Genomic DNA, 19,862 nt, shown 5'->3' with positions numbered 1-19,862 from the left:
AGGCATAAGAAAAGAAGAAAACCTCAAGTAGCAAGAAACAATATCGGTCAGTCTGACGAAGCCCACATTGATATTTAATTTAACAGATCATCATCTTTCAACACATAATTCTTTTTCTTCTTAACGCCTCACTACAAAAGTTTTAAGATCAAAACGACTGTAAGTTACATATTAGTGCACGCTTTACGTGTTGGTTTGTTCCTACACGTGATTATCTTCTAACTTTACCTGGTACTCGACAAATGTATTTGGAATCCTGAATTTTTAAAATATTACTTATTAAGTTGTAGTGGAGGCATCGCTAACATGATGTTTTCCGTGTACTTTTAACGAGACTTTCTGCGCGAAAGACTTCCCGCACACGGTACATGTAAAAGGTTTTTCGCCCGTATGATGGCGTCCATGCGCATCTAACGTGTTCTTCTGGGAGAACGCTTTCCCACAGATCTCACATTCGTATGGTTTTTCCTTTGTGTGCACCCGCGTATGAACGATCAAAGATCCTTTGTTGGTAAAACATTTTCCACATATTGTACAATTATATGGCTTCTCGCCCGTATGCAAACGCGCATGACATTTCAAAGCGGATTTCTGTGAAAACGCTTTAGAACACACAGTACAACTATATGGCTTTTCACCTGTATGTGTTCGCACATGGACTACAAGTGTTCCATTATGACGGAATGCTCGACCGCATACATTACATGCATAAGGCCTGTTTCCCGATTGGCACTTATGCAAATCATGTGCTACTTTGTCTCTAAATGACATCCCACAAACGGCACAAATAAACTGGCTGTTTCCTTTACGATAAAACCCACGCACTCCTTGCGGCGCCACTGCATTGATCTTACTGGCAAAACTCGGACCACACTCAACATACCCACCTTCTATTCTGTCCTTCGTATGAGTATTCAAATGAGAGTCCCAGCATAGTTTATCAGGAAAAGATTTGCCACACACGTAACAAATGTACGGATTCTCTGAATGGGAACTGCAGTGCTCGTCCAGTTCTTCCTTTGAGGAACACTTTTTACCACAAATTCTACACATGAACATATTCTTCGTGTGAACCCGCACATGCGCACTGAACGCTCCTTTATCCGAGAATGACTTTCCACAGATGTTACAGAGAAAAGTGTCTGTGTGTTTATTTCCATCGGCTGTGGCACCGCTACTTGATGGCACTTTAAAGTTGTCAACACACGGTCCTACTCTTTGATCTGGGAAAGCTACTGGTCCTGTCATTGGCTGAGTAAAATCCGTTTGGCATGTCGTAGAGGTTTCCATGTTGTTTCTGAAATTAAATAAAAATAATTAGTACAGTACAAAGAAGTAGAATACATGAAAAACCTGCAGAAAAGCAGGCACAACGCGAGCTGAAATCAATGTAAGTCAGTCGACAGTTAGTCTTATATTTAGCTTCAAGACTCTGCCTCACCCATTATATTCTCATGATATCTTTCCTTTTCTGGAATATAAATACGAGCTCAAATGGCTGATGTCACACTTTATATTCAAGTAGGTCATTGCTTCTTTATAGAACAAGATTCTATGATAATTTTATTGCCAAATATTTTTCGAATGTAATGGACCCAACTGGGATTAATATTGTGACTTCATATCACAAACTAATAACTTCTTTACAATCAAGCATCTGAATGCTTTTGTCGTTACACATCTGGACATTCGGTTGGTTAACAATGTGCAAATACGTAACTTCCTATTCATTAAAATTAACAAATAAATGAAGATAATGTGTCATGATTCTAACCCTACTTCACACACTACATAGCATAAAAAGGAGGCATCCAGAGTTCGACAACAAGTAAATGTCAGAACGTCGGAATCACTAAATATATTTAATTATCAATATCCTATTTTACGAATGTACGTATCATTAGTAATTCGTCTTCTTTGATTTTAGTTTTATCCCATCAGCTAACAACTGTGATCTGATAAGAAGGGATGAAATGTGCCATGGTACACAGGACATACTAACATAGCAGAGAATAGATTTACTCTCTTACGCAAAATTTCAGGTTCAACGTCAGATCACATTAGCTTTGTGAAAATAAAGTGAATTTTTTTTAGTTTCACGTCCCACACTTATGCCGGCTAGGTTAAAGGAGACGGTAATGAATGATATGGTGGAATGAATAAAGTGGGAGGAAACGGGAAAACCCCGAGGAAACCCACGCACACGGTGTTTGTCCACCACAAAGTTCACTTGGCGGGGGCAGGGTTTGAACCCGGGACCCAAGGCACCAAAGGTGAACGCTCCACCACTGAGACACCGCGGCCCCACATTAGCTTTGTGGTGAACGAACACTGTCCTTGCATGTTTTGGAGATACCTCCATTTAATCCAATTTTCTTTCTAATCCATACAATACTTCGTAATTTCAATACATAGTTGCACTTGTACCTCGTTTCTCTTTTAACTTACTAGATATAAATGTACCGCAAATTACTGCGTTAACGATTTCATAGTAATAAAAATACGTAAGACAGATAATTACCATACTGAAACATAACACGCACGCATTCAAAAAAGACTTAAACAATAAATCATTGCGAACTGCATTATATAATCTATTTATTCATTCTTTCATGCATATTACAGTGACATGTTTTAATGTTGTGTTTAGTGTACAACAAAGAAAGATCAAAGAAATTGTTTGAACAAAAAGAGTGAAGGTATTTCTATAAAGAGAACGCAATTCGTGCTTTAGAATGTAACTAAATACTTTGCAGAAGTATTTTACTCAATTACGTACAACTGCGTAAACGAATAGCTAATAGTAACACTTCACACACAAAAAAAAAAAAAAAGTTAAATAATACTTTTCAATTATGAAAATATATTTAGTTTATAACGTTACTATTAGCTACTTCGCATAACCAACCTTCAACGTCAACACTTTACGAACACTATGAACTTTAGGAACTTCTTTAATTCACCAATACATTAGTTTGATTTCTTTTCAGCATCGAGTTTATCTATAATTTGAGATGGAATACGAACCACTGTAATGGTTCAATACTCTCCCACCAGGCATGTAGCCAAGGGGTGGGTCCGGGGGGTCCGGACCCCCCCCCCCTTCGGAACCAGAAATGTAAAAAATTAAGGAAGGGTGAAACAAGAAGAAACGAGAAAAAGAAGAATCAGTGTTAAAAATATAAAGCTGCAGCAAGCGTATGTTTACTCTTTCTTATGAGGAGCTTTGTGTAGAGGAAGCTGTGTGTGTGTGGGGGGGGGGGGGGATCAAGTTGAAAATGAATATTATTGTAACGGAGCATTCCAAATGCCATCTAGCTCCATGCTAATCCTATGGACAACAAATGATGATCGAGAAACCGGTTCGATCAGATAGACTCTAAGAAGAACTTAAGAAACTCGGAATATTTTATCTTTTTCAATACTTTTTTTTTATATTCTTTTACTCGAGATTCTTTATTCTTTTACTCGAGAGATAGTTCGTTATTGAAATATTTACTAGCATATCCTCATTTTATTGTCCTAACAAACCAATATACGTGTTGCCACTAAAATAGTTTAGATTGATCGAGCCCCTAGTGTGTAACCAGAATATTTCATGTTATCCCCCCATTACGAAATCCTGGCTAAACGAACCAATATATGTTTATAGTAAAATAGTTCAGAATGATCGAGCCCCTGGCGTGATGACCGTAATATATTCGTCACGGACCCCCCCTATTACGAAATCCTGGCTACGTGCCTGCTCCCACCGAGAATCTAACCCGAGACCACACACGAAAAAAAGGGCGAGCGCTAGCTACTACACCTGCGGAAAGGGTTGCTCCAATACATTCGTATATCATATGTAGTAATACACAATGAACAATTAGAAGTAATATTAAAGTAATCGAAAAATTACTTATCGAGATAATTTAGTTTAAATGATAATGATAATTTCTGAGATGAGTACATTTTCGTTTTTAAGTGTTTATTCATTATTATAATTATTATTATTATTATTATTATTACTTAAGAATAAAGGAATCTAAAATTAAGCATCATTATTCAAACAGCAATTCCTTTTAACAATAAGGAATAGGATTTAAACGTGGCTTGATACGAGTAGCGTACTTCTTCGTGAAATTATTTAAATATGTACTTGAAATGAAGCAATCTAAAAGCGGGCACAGAAACTAAATGACTTTCCAGAAAACCGTGAAAACATTCACATATAGCACTAAAGGAAGAATACTATACGTCTTTCTCTACATATTTCATCAGATAAGGGAAGATGCCGGAAAAGATAATGAAGAAAAATTAACAGAGGAAAGTAGCACTGACGTGCCCGAACGGGTGACATATTGAATGCTGGATAATGTAACCGAAAATGGAGAAAGTTTGGTTCAGGAATGGCCGAACTTTTTAATGTAAGTCTGTGAAAAATCTTTGACGATCTACCACAGCCCTTTGACGACCCACCTTTTGCAATTGCCACTGCCAGTGAACTTACGTGTCACTCCTCTTTCATACTTTTTTTTTCCCCAAAGTGAAGTAATATCTTTCCAAATTGCACTTCTCTGTCAGAACAACAGCGCAAGTATTGTATAAAACACATTTATATTTCGGTATAACGAAGAAACAATATTACCATTTATTCGAAATTATTTTATTTCAACTGTAACTTAACAAGAAAAAAAAAAACTTTATTGGCATATACATTTTCTTTCCAAATAATATAACTTCTTCCTAAGTTTCGCGGTCCACCCAATACTCAACGACGATCGACTATTTGGCCAGTTTTGATTTAGTGGGACTGATTGGTCAGTGAGAGTACACGCGGAAGAGGGAATGAAATTAAATTTCTAGTTTTATGTTCCACAGCTATCCCCCGCAGGCTAAAAGGTGGTTGATTAATGAAAAACAGTGATTATGATAGAACTGATGGAATGAGAACGTGGAAGAGGGAGAACACCGAGAAAATCCTCTGAAACGATTCTCTGCATCACAAATTTACATGGACTGGGATCGAATCAGAGACCTCCCACACCTGGCATAAGCGCTGTACCACTACGTCCCATGCTCCGGAAGAAAGAAAATCAAGAGATAAATATATAGGATGTTTCAAAACAACACCGACAACATTTGGGAGGTGACTCCTGACACCAAAATAAGCCAAAAAGTATAGACTAACCTGGGTGCACAAGTGCTTCCTTTCTGAATTATAGACTGCCGAAAACGAAAAAATGAACTTTAAAGGTCCATTGCTCCAATACCTACCGTAGTCGGGTCAAGACTACACTTTGGAACTTGCATGTGCCGTATGCAAATATCCATGTTTCAGAATCCTCCGGCACTTCCGCAACCATTTTTATAGAGGTAGTTGGTGAGTATTTCAAATTATATGCCCGTAGCCAAACTCCCTCTATAAAAATCGTTGTGAGCACCTTAGGATTCTCAAACATGGATTTTTGGATAGCGCACATAGTGGTTCCTAAGTGAAGTCTTGACCCGACTACGGTAGATCCCATAGCATTGGAGCTATGGACCTCTAAAGTTCATTTTTTTATGTTTTCGGCAGCCTATAACTCCAAAAGGAAGCATTTGTGCACCCAGGTTAGGCTATACTTTTTTTTGGTCTTATTTTTGTGTCAGGAATCACCTTCCAAATATTGTTGTGTTGTTTTGAAACACTCTGTATATGAATACGTAAAAGATAGAAAAGGATTTTTTTTTAAAAAAAGTTGAAATATAAAATACGACTTAATAATGATAATGATTAAAAATTAATAATGATTTAACGATTTTAAAAAATACTAACACTAGTCAATTGATACAAGAAAATACAAAATGAAATGTAGGACAAATAGCAGTAAAAAATTGCTAACAATAAAAAAATAAGTACATGACAACTAAAGTAAGAACAGTGAGGCACGTGTTAAGACCTCTGAGCGATTCGCGAATAGAATTATAAGTCGAACGATTTGGAAATAGAATTGTAATATGTCTTCTATCTCAGCTTGTGGGACGTGGAAGAATCTGGAGAAAGGATTCTGAGAATACTTACGCACAAGGTACTATTTTCATGGGTTACGTATTCTGGTAAATGTAGATTTAGAACTTGAGCACTGCAAGAGTATCGATAGCTGTTCCTTGAAATCGAAGTAGAAGCTACAATTTATCTGGCATAGAGAACTGGAGAGTGGGGTGCACTTAGAGATGTAAATAATGTTGAAACTACCTCAACTACTAGTGGATTTATCTTTGTAATAGGACGAAAAGTTAGACTAGTGTTGAATATATGACAAGTTTCACATCAAGCATTAGTATTTGGCGTAGGTGCGGAATGTTTCAAAGAGACAGTTGGCGCAATAAGAATGTGAAAGTCGAAGGATCTGGATACAGATGGATACATAAATAAATACTGTAACAGAATAAGGTACTTACAGCATTTTATTTTATCCCAATACGTCCATTATATGCATGTACATGGTTTAACTTTCCTTAGCATATGCCTTCATTAACCGGAAACCTATTATTAACGGAAATTTTGCGAGCCCCTTTCGGTTTCGCTATGGTTTTCTGTATGATATAACTTATTTGATTTATTTATCTTACTGCTTAAAGATTATTATAAATATAACACTTACGCAGCCAATCGGACAATTTTGTTCCCTCTTCATGAGTTTCTACTATTAGAAAGAGCAATTCTCAAAGTATCTGTAGTTCTACAATAATATGGAAATACCTAAACTAACTAACTAACCCTATGAGCTATTGAACCCGGAGGTTCAATGCCGCGTTCACAAAAGCTCTCTACTGACTTCTATTCTTAGCCAGCTGGATCCAGTTTCTATTTTCTATTCCTATTTCTGCGATATCCATCTTAATATTGTCCTTCCACCTGCGCCTAGGTCTTCCCAATGTTCGTTTTCCGATTGGTCTTCCAGTCAAGACTTTGAAAGAGTTCCTACTTTCTTCCATTCTGGTTACATGACCTGCTCACCTAAGCCTCCTAGATTTGATGACCCTAACAATGTTTGATAAACCGTATAAATTATGAAGTTTCCGCCATTTCCCATTTCCGCTCCTCTTAGGTCCGAATATTCGTCTCAGGACTTGTACTCAAATATTTTCATTCTGTGTTCTTCCCTCAGAGTTAGCGGTCATGTTTCGCAACCATACAGAACAACAAACATGATTATCGTTTTATATATTTTAAGCTAAAAATTCCTCGACAGAATTCGCGACGACAAGAAATTTTGAACTGAATAATAACACGAATTCCCTGCTTTTAGTCAACATTTAATTTCTTCGTGAATATGGTTTACGTGCATTAATATTGATCCTAGATATCTGAAAGTCCCACTTTATCACGGGACAGGACGTTTGGGCGCCGCCATTTGGGCGCGGACGTTTCGGCGCTGCCGTTTGGGCGCCGGACGTTTGGGCGCGAAGCCGTTTAGGCGCCAGACGTTTGGGCGCGAGGTACATAGTAAAAATCACAATTTACGAAATATAAAGTAAGCTAGGCACTGAAAACTAAGCGCGAATCAAGATATACACATTTCCTACACTTCTATCTTTATCTAACCTCATTTATCTATTTTCTATCTTATTTATTCATCTAAATTAAATAGTTTAATGAGTTTGTGGCATTTGTTGCCTAACCTCGTCATGGATTGATTTTTCGCTTACTTCTGACCTAATGTTGATCTAATTTTTGTATTATATAAGAAAGCTAAGAAATGAAGGAACAGACGAACTGTTAATAATTTTCTTAATGTTAATTAAAACATATTGATTTAATTTTTGTATTTTTTAAAAAAGTTAATAATTACATACTTATGAATATTAAAATTTGCTTTCTTTCGTATTACGTTTGCCAAACTCTTCTCTTCCTTAAGTCCAATAAAGAACTACCAATAAAAGATTTCCGCGCACTCGAGTCGAGAGAAGTGGCCCCGCGTAGCGTAGTCGCTAATGCTCTCGCCTTCTGTGCGAGCGGTCCCGGGTTCGATTCCCGGTAGGGGCACTCGGTCAAAATAGTGTAACACGCTCTTTCAGGCCGGCCACCCTGAATGAGGTTTTCCTCATTCACACCAGGCAAATGCCGGGGTGGTACCTAATTTATAGGTCCAGGCCGCTTCGTTCCTTCCCCAATCCTTTCTTCCTTTCCTTTCCCCGGATAGTATGCCCCCTCAAACGTGACGGGCTAAATGGCCTTACATGCCGAGAGCCCAGAAATCTAAAAATCCTAAATCCTAATCGAGTTGAGGGAAAGCTGTTAATACAGGGTGTCTAAGACATTGAGTTTAGGAACTGTAGTATGCTGTATTTCTGGTATCACTTTTTTTTTTATTAACTTTCCAATATAAAAATCACAACTTAACACACTTTTTTTCGTCCCATTGTAAGCATTTAATCTGCACTAAAGAAAGTGGCGAAAGGAAAAAAAGAACGATTTCAAAGTGAAAAATAATAGTTAAGTGTACATATATTGGTCATTTAGCCACTAGAAATGTGTTTGACATTCACACTTATTGCATAACTACAGTAGAAGTCCTGCTTTAAGTTTTTTAATGGAATAGGCTCACTATGTACGTAATGCAGTCAATCATATCTAGTCTGGTCTACTTACCTTTGGCTTGAAAAGTTATCAAATAAAAAGCATAGTTAACTTTGGTTGAAACTTAAATTTACAAAATTTAATTGTTAATTCAGTTTTTAGAATTTTGAAATTCCAGTATTTCTAGCATGTAAAACAAAATCCAGTATAATTCAAGGACTTCCACTACAGTAGACACCTTCTGATATCTTGATTCAAACTTAGTACTCAGCGCCTAACATAATGACTTTTTAATTTAACTCGCACCCAAACGTCTGGCGCCCAAACGTCCAGTGTCCAAACGGCGGGGCCCAAACGTCCGCGCCCAAACGTCACGTACCGCTTTATCAAAACTATTATTTGCTATTTTAACATATCCATCATTTACCGTACTTAGATCCCGACGAACTTCCATGTATTTACTTTTCTCTGCATTTACTTCTAAACCCATGTCCCTACAAGCGTTTCATGAAATGATGTCCATAAAAATGAAATGATGTCAAAACAGTTTAGTACCAACACTTGCCAAGTTACAATATTTCACTGCAATATACAATACAGTATTTCCAAATAACTGGAAAAATTACACATTATGCTAATATACAAAGTAGGTGATAAACATGATCCAAAAAGCTATAAACTAGTATCTTAATTAACTCATTATGTAAAATATTAGAATCTATTATTCAAGAATATATTCAGTTCAACCTAAAGTGTCATTGATGACTTCCAACATAGTAAAGAAGAAATCTATGGTCATCTATCTTCCTTAAAGAATCCAAGATATTTCAAAGGTTACATCATCAAGATCGTAGTTACATTTAACTCTGTAAGTTACTGTACGGCTGACTATTTACATGGTTTCATAAATTATTTGAGAAATTCTGACAGGAAGAATATCTAGAGCGAAAATAGGTACATTTTATAATGCTGGGATATTCTAAAGACGAACACCACAAAGAACTTCACTGAGACATCTAGAGTTCTCAATATTTAGAATGACTTGAATGAATCTTTATGTATGCTCATCATTTAAAACTGTACAAGGTTAGCAGACATTATAATGTGTGGTCGCAATATACACGGAATTATGGTCACAGAGATAACCCAAAGGTGAAAATAAAATTCTAAAAAAGTAAGTTTCGTTTTACAGTGTGAAACTACGGTACACTTCCAAACTACGTGAATTCAATACTCAAACTTGAAGTAGCAAATCTATAATTACCGGTTGCAATAAACTAATAAGATCAAAGATAGGAACTTGTACCTCGGACACTGAATCTATATCAGAAAGCCATTACTCGCTACGCTTTACTGTTTCTTGCGTGGTTGTTTGGACATACTCCAAAGAGTACCTTTTTTCTTTTTCTTTTTTTTCGTTTTCTTCGTTTACCACGTGGCGCAATCTTGACCATGTTCCAGGGTTGTACATAAGTGGGCTCATTTGAGCTAGCTCACTAGAGCGCGCTCGTTTTTCGTGAGTTTTATCATGAGCTAACTCGTTTTGAAAATGTGAGCATTGAGTTGACTAGAATACAGGTGACTTTGAGCGGAAACTACGCTCAATTCCAATTATTGTTATTTTCACAAAATATTATAATCGGTCATATGTAGATTTATTCAGGTCCGGTCTCTGAGATGAGACTTGATATTCTAATAGTGTCATTAAACAAGTGATGCACGGTCAGGAAGAAAAGGCAAGATAATGTGTGTGATTACTAAAGTGTAGATTTTTTTGCTTATTTGCATGCTTCTTCTGATATATCGATATGTTTACGTGGTTAATGTTTGTTTTAGGTGTCTCGGGGTCTAAAAGTGAAGTTTGATTGTGCATGAAGATGAATAGAGCATATTGAAGACGTTATTGCATATATATGCATATTTAGGGAAAATGACTAGTGTATGGTTACTTGACTGGAGATCTTCAGATTTAAAAAGTGATTTTTAGTTTTCTGACCCATGAAAATGAAATGAAAATAACTTCTTATCGGTTTAAATATCAGTGAGGAACTTCAAAGGACACGCAAACAAAGCGAAAGGGAAGCTCTTTTCTCTTAGATTTCTCTCCCTTTGGGTGAATGAATCACGACACTTGGAGAAGAAAGCACAACACTTGCGGTATCGACATTTGCGGTACTGCGACACTTCTGGTATATCTAGTATCGACATTTGCAGTACTATTCAGAAAACTTATTCTCCAAGCTGAAAGAGGATATTTTCGGGTGTTTAGTCGGAGGATAGGCACACACTATCGACTGCTACGAAAAGAGCAAGTTTTATTACATTAGTGTAGCTAACAAGTTGTTCTAGGGGGGAATAACACGACTTTCAGGGGACCTGGGATTTTTGCGTACTAAAAACAGATTAAAAGTCTTCTTTCAGAATTAAACCATTATTAACTCACCATACATACATACAAATCTTTCTCACAACACCTAAGAACACGTGAAGGCAAATATAAGGATCAATTATACAGAAAACGGAAATAACAATTACTAAGATACATGGTAAACATATCTGAAAGATATAAACAAATGCTTGTTTATGATTAGCTAAAACTGGAAAACATAAATAAATCCTTATCTCTGATTGGTCGAACGTCTGACTGATATTTTTAAAAGGAACTTCTACAAATATATTTTTCAAAATTATAGTTTCCTTAAGTTTTTTTTTTTTTTTTTTCAATAACTATTTGCCAATGGTTACTCAGATTTGAAATATAATATTCTTGTTTCTTCATTTTTAACATATTGAGATATTTATAATTGGTATTACGGGTTTATCCGAAGAACAACTTGTTAGCAGAGTGATTTGTCACAACAGTTGTCCATTGTTATAAGCATATTTAAGGACTTCTGGTCAGATTTAGCTCCGAATAAGTATAAAAAACAAAGTCAAAATCAACTTTCAATGAATTAGTAATTTATTTTTCTGATTTATAATAGAGTTCAGTCAGTACATGAGTAGATAACTTCTCTTCTGGAACAAAAATTACTCTAACGTTTGAATGTGTACCATTTTCCTCTAAAATTGATTGACATTTTTCGAGGCTACATATTCAATTAATACATTTCTTAAGTTTTAAAATTTCCATGTTGCCCACCAACCTATGGTTGAGGTGAACAAGAAGGTTTTTCTGTAAGAACTGCTAACTACAACACTTAAATGTTCCGTCCATAAAAACATAGCGTGCTCAGTTGTACGCTGTCTTCCCTTCGCAGTGCGAAATATTAGCATTTTTCCTTCCTCTGTGATGTCATCTCAAAGCAGGAAGTTTGTCTCATATCCCCTATCGTCAGAATATACATACATTCCACAGTTTGTACTCCAAATGTCCCACTGTCTAAGGGAAAGTTTTGAATAGTACAGCAAATGTTTCAGAAAAATTTGTCTTCTCATTGTACAGCAAATGTCCTGATACCCTTGTAGAAATAGTTAAATCTCATCGATCATACCTTCATAGTTGTTTGAAACCTTGTGTTGTGTAGTAGTATTCCTAAATAAGAATGCCGGAAGAGAAAAGCTCGAGAGGTTCCAGTCTTAGACAACGGACTAAAGAATATTCAAGCATGTGCACGGATGGAAAGACTGTGTTCTGCGAAGTATGTAGCAGAGAAATACGCTGTTAAGAAATAGTTTCAAGTTGTGCAACATTAAGACAGATACGCATGTAATAAACGAACACAGTGTTACATCTAAGCATCAAACAATAGAGAAACTATTTAGTAGGGACGTCAAGAGCCATTTTACAAAGATATGTGCAAAGTATTTATTGCAGCAAATATAACCTTTAAAACAGTCAACAATCCAGAACTTTGAGCAGTTCTTACAAAATATCCCCCACTCCCCCCAAAAATTAATTAAATTAAATTAAACGAAGGAATCAACATTAAAGGTGACGAACTTTATTCTCAGGCTCTATAGGACACCAGAACTGATAAAGGCACTTCTCTGGATATCTGGATAGCAGTGGACGAAACTACTGATTTCTGTGGTAGATGCATCGCAAATGTTGTTGAAAAACTAGACCCAGGTGATGAACCAGGATCACCTCATTTGATTCTGAACAGAGCATTGAAAAAAAAAATCAACTATTGTCAGAGTCGTTCGTGATGGTTTGCGTATTCTGTGGTCAGAAACGCCACTGTGAGAAAGAAAACAAATTTTGATATTACTAACAATTCAGCTCCTTACATGCTAAAAGCTGGAGATGTATTAAAAGTAGTTTATCCTAAGGTGAATCAGGTAACACGTACTGGTATTGTTCATGGAATTCATAAAATTGTGAAAGAAATACAAGGTCAATTTCCAAATGTTAACCAACTTATTTCTTTCGTTTAAGAAAAAAAAAATGTTTGTAAAAGCACCTTCCAGAGTGCTTTCATTTAGAGAAATATTGCCTGGGATACCATTACCTCCAGAACCAATACTAGCACGATGCGGAACATGAATCGAAGCAGCACTGTATTACAGCCAACATTTACAAGATGACAAAAGAATACTAAACTGTTTCGAACCAGAAGAAGCAAGGAATGCATGCAACGCTGACAATATTCAATCCGATCTACAATTTATTAGTGCTCACTGTCAGTCACTACCCAGGACTATCACTCGTTTAGAAGAACAAAGTTTGCGACTTTCGATATCACTGGAGCTCTAAAAATGACCCTATTTTGAAAAACTTACACAAAATAAAATACCCTTTTACCGTCACGTGCAGCTGTTGGAAGATTTTTCAGCTGTGCCAAAGACAACATGTCACAATCGCGCACTAGACTGCTTCATAAGCACTTTGAAATGCAACTTTACTCAAAATGAATTCAAAATCGTAATTTAATCACGTTGAAATAAGTGTGTCCAGTATCCGATTTGCATTGTAAGGGTGCCGAATGTGTAGGGACGAGCACTATTCAAAGTCACAGAGACAATACTTTAGAATACTTATATGCATATTCAGGGTCGTCATACACATGATGTGCGGAGTGCTTCCTTTATTGAGTCAATATAATCGTCAGGTTTATATAATCTATTTTATTTCTACCTTATTGTTATTTGTCGCTTGTATTAGTTTCTTAAACATTCTTTCTTACTTATTATGCTTTCTTTGTAAAGTAATATATTTTACCGTAAATATCCATTTCTATGCTGCATCGTTCTCAATATGCACCATTATAAATATTTTTATTTATTAAATCATCGGACAGTTTTATTTGTAATTTTACTTATGTTGAGCGTTAATTGAGCTAGCTCAAATAAAAATTTAGTGTTAGCTGAGCGCGTTCCTTTTAAAAACCTTGAGTTAGAGTTTAAGTTAACTCACTTTTTACTCTCTGAGTTTGAGCGGAGCTAAGCTCGTTTCAAAAGTGAGAGTTTACAACCCTGCTATGTTCCATTAGAATAATACCACACTGTCTCTACTGCATATGTACTGCGTTTCATTTCTTCTCTCAATGTCTATTCTGAATTATTACGAAATACAGCACTGTTCCTTAGCATTTGTCAAGCAGTGTTCTTGTTTTTTGTAGTAGTAGTAGTAGTAGTAATAGTAGTAGTAGTAGTACTAGTAGTAGTAGTAGTAGTAGTAGTAGTAGTAGTAGTAGTAGTAGTAGTAGTAGTAGTAGTAGTAGTAATCATCATCATCAATAATAATAATAATAATAATAATAATAATCATCATCATCATCATCATCATCGCCGCCGCCGCCGCATACTGCACATATTATCTGGATCCCGTTTCTAAATCTTTGGTATTCTTCCTTGTCTTTCCGTTATTCACTAAACTTCAAAAAAAAATGTGGGTGAGCTTAGCGAAGTTGCCTCAATGTAAGTCAAAACAAGTTGGTTGATTGACTTGGACTTTAACATCCTTTTCGGCACCTAAGCTATAAATATAAGAATGGGGATCCGGACTACATGAGATCCCACTGGAAACCGAACCCGGCCCACACGTACCAACGGCGTAACAATGGCAAACAACATTTTATTATATACAATAAATGCATACCAACCAAACAAGAGCTCAATCCTGTAACTGCAACTAATAATTTCGACTTCTTCTAGACCACTACTCCTTATTAACCAGTTGTCGAATCACAGGTCATATGAACTTACAAAGATCTCATGTGTGCAAGTATATTATGTATACAAGTACCCTGTACTGTACAAGTACCCTAGATACATAAATTCTTAAGAGTTACCTTATTATATATATATATATCAGGTGTTCTAAAAATGGCACCACGCACCACAGAGCACTATTCTACAGCTCAAAATAAAGCGAAAATGCCATATGATGAAATACCCTCCGCGGCCTCCTTCAGCCGCTACAGAGAACTGAAATTTTACTATGTGGCAACGTTACAGATTAACTTTGAAACATAAGCAGTTACTCTACGAGTTTTCATCAAGTAGTTACATCGATTGTCGCTAGATGGAGTTACAGCTACAAGCGCAGTGTAAATGGAAATTATAAGATATATATTTCATAACAGTCATATTGAGGGTATCTGAGAATTATATCGAACATGCTGATTGGCTGATCGTCTGTTTCAGCGTTCTTCATTGGCTAATCTTTTCTCGATTGCAGAATAGGTTGCCATTCCCCGTATTTTCCTTTAGTCTGGAAGCTGTTGATACTAACACCATCTCTTAGCATCGGTAGCGTTATATCGTGGTCCAAGAAAAGTCACAACTATAGTAATTTATGTGTATGTGTTACACAACTGAGGCAGCATATTGATACAGAAGCAAGTGTCGTATTACCAAATTGTTCAACGTCATAATAATAAAATGCATTTGAAAATATTTGTAGTAATGAAATAATTGTCATGTTAACTATAACTGTAGAAATTGAAGAAAACGTCTAATTGAAGAAGACTTTTTTTTTTTAGAAGAAGACTATTTCTACATTAGTAATACAAGAATAGTACTTTCTGTGAAACGGGACCAAAAATGCCAATCCCCAGAAATATTTCGATCCAGAAGCGCCGGTTTTTTAATCAGTAGGGGTCCTTTAATTAACTGTTCAAGACCGAGAATCTAGGGGAACGGAAACCACTCAGGCTTATGGGAGGGCCGTTTCCCGTATAATTGTGGAAATTGACTCTTTTAAAAATGCAATTTTAGGTATTATGAACGAATGGATTCTTTTTCTGTTTCTTCTTTTTTCTACAGTGGAAAATATGTATTCTTGGATAAGAGTATTATGGTGTAACTAGGGATATTCTAAGATTCTAACCTCCGACCTTAGTTCTCGCCACGCCATTTTCAACGCCTATCGTTTGTGATATATGAAGCATAAAAATTATAGTTCAATCTGTCATTTAAAAGAATCGCCACTTCGTTGAGAAAAAATACAGTAAAGATGACTTTTGTTGTCTTTTCATCATCAGCATCACAATTTCTGATTTTTCCATCCCTGCTTAAATCTCAACTCGAATTTTATATATCTTTTATCACCCTACGAAAATGTCGGTTCCTACTATCATTTGGGATATCAGAGTACAAGACATTGAAGTTCAATTATCAAAACTGTGAGAAGAAATGACAAAGTTTGTATACATGAAAAAAGGAGCACTGTTTTCTACAATATAATAACTACTTTTAATACCTGGATCAGGCAAATATTTTATGAGAGTGACAAAGACTCTGATATTTTAAATGAGAATTTCTATTTGAAAGCATGCAGTAAGTACAAATTTTACATTATTTCGTTTTCATACAACGCCATGGGAAATAGTATCAATGCACCGCAGTGCCCTCAAATGAAAGACCCAAGTTCAATTTAGCTCAATGATCAGAGCTTTGTATTTCCTACAAGTATACTTTGTAACAATCAATTCATTAGTCATGCATGCTTATTAAATAAAGACAATCAGTAATATATCCAGATAGCAAACTTCTGTATTTGTAATGTTTGCTACTAAATAGGAACAAGATAGTAGGTGGATGCTTTGGTAACTAACCTGGTATGATATTAAAGAAAACAATTTGAGTTTTTTAACCTACTTTATTCGTCCACAGACCCATCGAAGTTCAACACACCTGCCACAACGTTTCTTCAGTTTCGCAATTCCTTACCGGAAACTAGATTCTTCGAAGTTTTTAAAAATACTCGTTTACTTCCTGTATGACACCTTCACTAGACTAAATTTTCGTCCTGGACAGGAAAGTTTTGAATTTCGGAAATAGATGGTAGTCCGAGGGAGGATTTAGAAGCAATTCAAAGTGCAGCAAGGCCAATTTTTGCTCGGCGACACGGCCTTTTCTCTGCTATAGAGTGAGGAAATGCGGCAACCACCTTGCGCAGTTTTTTCATGTGGAATTCATTATGCAAAATGAAATAAACCGGCTCAGTTCAGATGCTTGGGGCTTCTGCTAACTTGCTACTTTCGCTCGTCTGTCGGCTAGAACCAAATCATGGACTTTATCGATGATTTCGGTTGTTACAGCTAATTTCGGGGCTCCAGAATGTGGTGCATTTTCAATGCTTGCTCTACCACGCTTAAATTCATTTATCTGAAAACAAACAGTTTCATACGATGGGCATGAGTCATCCAATGTAGGTAAAATTCTCTCATAAATTTCCTTCGTTGTTCTCCTTTTCAGGGAAAAAAGTACATAAATTCTAATTTTATCCATATTTTACTGTAACTCGAAATACTTCTGTTTAAGCAACTGTTAAACAACGAACTACTGTCGGAATGACTCAAATCACAGATTATTTATTCAGAGAAAGGGAACTTTATGACTACATATTCAATTGCCAACCAAGTTACTTATCAAACCGTCCTCGTAAATAATGCCTTTTAAGAAGTTACTAAGTGACTTTCTAAGATAGTTATTGGGCTCAACTTAAGAGATAAATGATCTTACCTGGCATCTGGGGAGAAGAAACTTTTCCTTACTGTTTCGCTCTCGCTGGCAACTTTTTCAAAGTCATCTAAGGCGCTGTTAAGCTGGAAACTTGAGACTGAGTTCCTTCCTGTCCGTGGAATCCATTTTCTTAAGAAAGATAAGTAAATTCAGGGAGATTCTTACACAACCGGCCCGATAAAATAAGCTATAATGTAACACATACTACATAAATATTCACGAAATTTGCAGATTACATGCTTGATTTGTGGCCATATATTCTTCCTAACTTAACCCATATACTGCTCTCAGAAGATGTGGCGGGCGATGTTTCCAGGTTCAGTCAACAGTGTTTCCGTCGTTCTCAATTTATACACCAGCGTTCAAATCGACAATTTCGTAGGACTCTTTCGGACTCTGAACTTCTTCCTGAATTTCAGTTGAGTGGTAGCAATAACCAGTCCTGACACCCAGTATGTGCGAATACGAAACACTCGCTGTTAAACGGTGTACTCTATGGCAGTCACATGTGTACTGTTGCTATGCTTCAGGAAAGCAGAGCTTATCAATCCACGGCCTTGATTACGTAAGTGATACTACTTGCCAACTGGACTGAATACTATTTGACTCCGCAAGACCCAACGAATAGTTTCTCACAATTGTCAGCAACTTCAAGCAGAAACTACGAAAAAAAATTAGCAAATTCATGGAGCTGGTTCTATAAGAAACATCCTGTATAATCCTCGCTTCAAAAATAGAGCAAAAGTGAGCTCTGAGAAAATAGTTTTATTTTTAAAGCGAGGATTATATTTACTTATTTTTCTTAAGAAAATCCACTCTACGAACAAGAAAGAACCCTCGAACATGTCTCTACTTCACGAACACTTGAGATGACTGAAAAAGTTGCCAGCGAGAAATGAAACAGGTTCTTTTTTTTTTCTTTCTTTCTTTCTTTCTTCCAAGTAAGGTCTTCTACATTTCTTAAGTATTCAATATGTACCCTACAGCAACCACTAACAAATACTGGACTTCAGTTATCAGAAACTTTTCTCTGAAGAGAAAATACGTTGTATACAGAGTGGCCCAAAAGTAGGTATACAGTCCTGTATGTTTTATATATGTAAGTCTGTATACCTACATTTGGGCCACTCTGTATGTTGTTGCAACTACCTCTGATCTGCTGTTACATAAGTCTAAAATGATAATACTCATTTGTAATTACTAAAAGAGAAATAAAATTACTTTTCAATATTATCTGCTAGAAATATTTCATTTATATGCCTAATTAGCATTTAAAAATGCCTCTTTAAACCTCGACTTCCTTTATGAAACCCATTGTGCAAATACTGTAGGATTCAAAGAATGAATATCTCATATTAATGCCTTGAACTCATTGTGATATAGATCACATGGTTTTTAACATATGTGGCTTTAAAGTCATTTTCCGCCTCATGTTTGTCACACATATTTTACTTCGTCCGAGGTATATTCTAGTGATTTTAAGGATAAATAGAACATGAAACTCTCTTATGTTGTATCTCAAATGAAGCATGTTCATTAGTGATGAATGGTCAGCAAACCAGCCCCTAATACGAACATTATTTCTAACTCCGGAATTCGATTTTTTTTTCTCTTAATTCAGATAATTCCCCATTTGCTTTAGATTAGGATGCTGACAAATATAACGAAAACTTTAACTTCAACCAGGTATCTGTGATTAATTATCAGCACTTTTAGCAAGTCCTCTAGATAGACTTATGAGCAAATTTTCTGTTCTGACTGCAAAGATTTCGTCACGCTCGTTTATTGAGGATATGGTGTACAATGGTTTATGTTAATATTAAGAGGTTGTTATAGACAGGTAGAACTTCATTCCTAAACGAACAAAAATGTAACATCCCGACATTAATATGTGTGTCTTATATTGTCTATTCCTTTTCTACTTCCAAGTGGAATATGTCTAGCCTTCATTCCTTCTGTGAATCAAATTTGACTTTTAATGCACTAAAGCCACAATTCCATTACAACTTTGATAACAAGCTTGCTTTTAAGACAAGTAATTTTAAAAATAGGAAGGCGCAAATTACAATGAAATATTATTAATGTTACACTTGTGCTTTTTTTTTACATCATAACTCCCAATAACATTAATCTATGCTTTCTCTAATTAATAATAGCTCTCCATGCTGGTGAAGTGACTAGCGCGTGTGCCTTTCGTGCAGGTGGTCTCGGGTTCGATTCCCGATGGAAGAGTACAAAAATTTAATTTCACCATCACCCACCTTTAATTAATCATCCGCCTCTTTTAACTTAAAAGGCATAATTAATAGCCTTTAAACTAAAAACTTCATTTCATTTCTTTCTAATAAATGATCCCGACGAAAGTTGCAGTCAAGCTAAAGAAACCTGATCAAAAGTCTCC

At 36.0% G+C, this 19,862-nt stretch overlaps 1 protein-coding gene across 3 annotated transcripts in view; it reads right to left on the bottom strand.

Annotated features, from left to right (window-relative positions):
• Positions 1–211: 211 nt before the first annotated feature.
• Positions 212–19,862, bottom strand: part of LOC145671104 (uncharacterized) — a 34,346-nt gene continuing 14,695 nt past the window's right edge. For 2 of the 3 annotated variants that reach the window (XM_081739874.1, XM_081739875.1), the window contains exons 3-4: positions 17,462–17,590; positions 212–1,297 (exon numbers count right to left, since the gene is read on the bottom strand). In XM_081739874.1, the coding sequence (XP_081596000.1) occupies positions 280–1,297; positions 17,462–17,590 (1,147 nt within the window). In that variant the 3' untranslated portion in view covers positions 212–279. The remainder of the gene's footprint in view (positions 1,298–17,461; positions 17,591–19,862) is intronic. The other variant, XM_081739876.1, reaches the window with a different exon arrangement.

Source organism: Thermobia domestica, chromosome 15 (assembly GCF_964235325.1).
Source record: "Thermobia domestica chromosome 15, izTheDome1.hap1.1, whole genome shotgun sequence".
Lineage (NCBI taxonomy): Eukaryota > Metazoa > Arthropoda > Insecta > Zygentoma > Lepismatidae > Thermobia > Thermobia domestica.
Note: the sequence above shows the minus strand (reverse complement) of the source record. Positions and strands in the feature narration are given on the sequence as shown.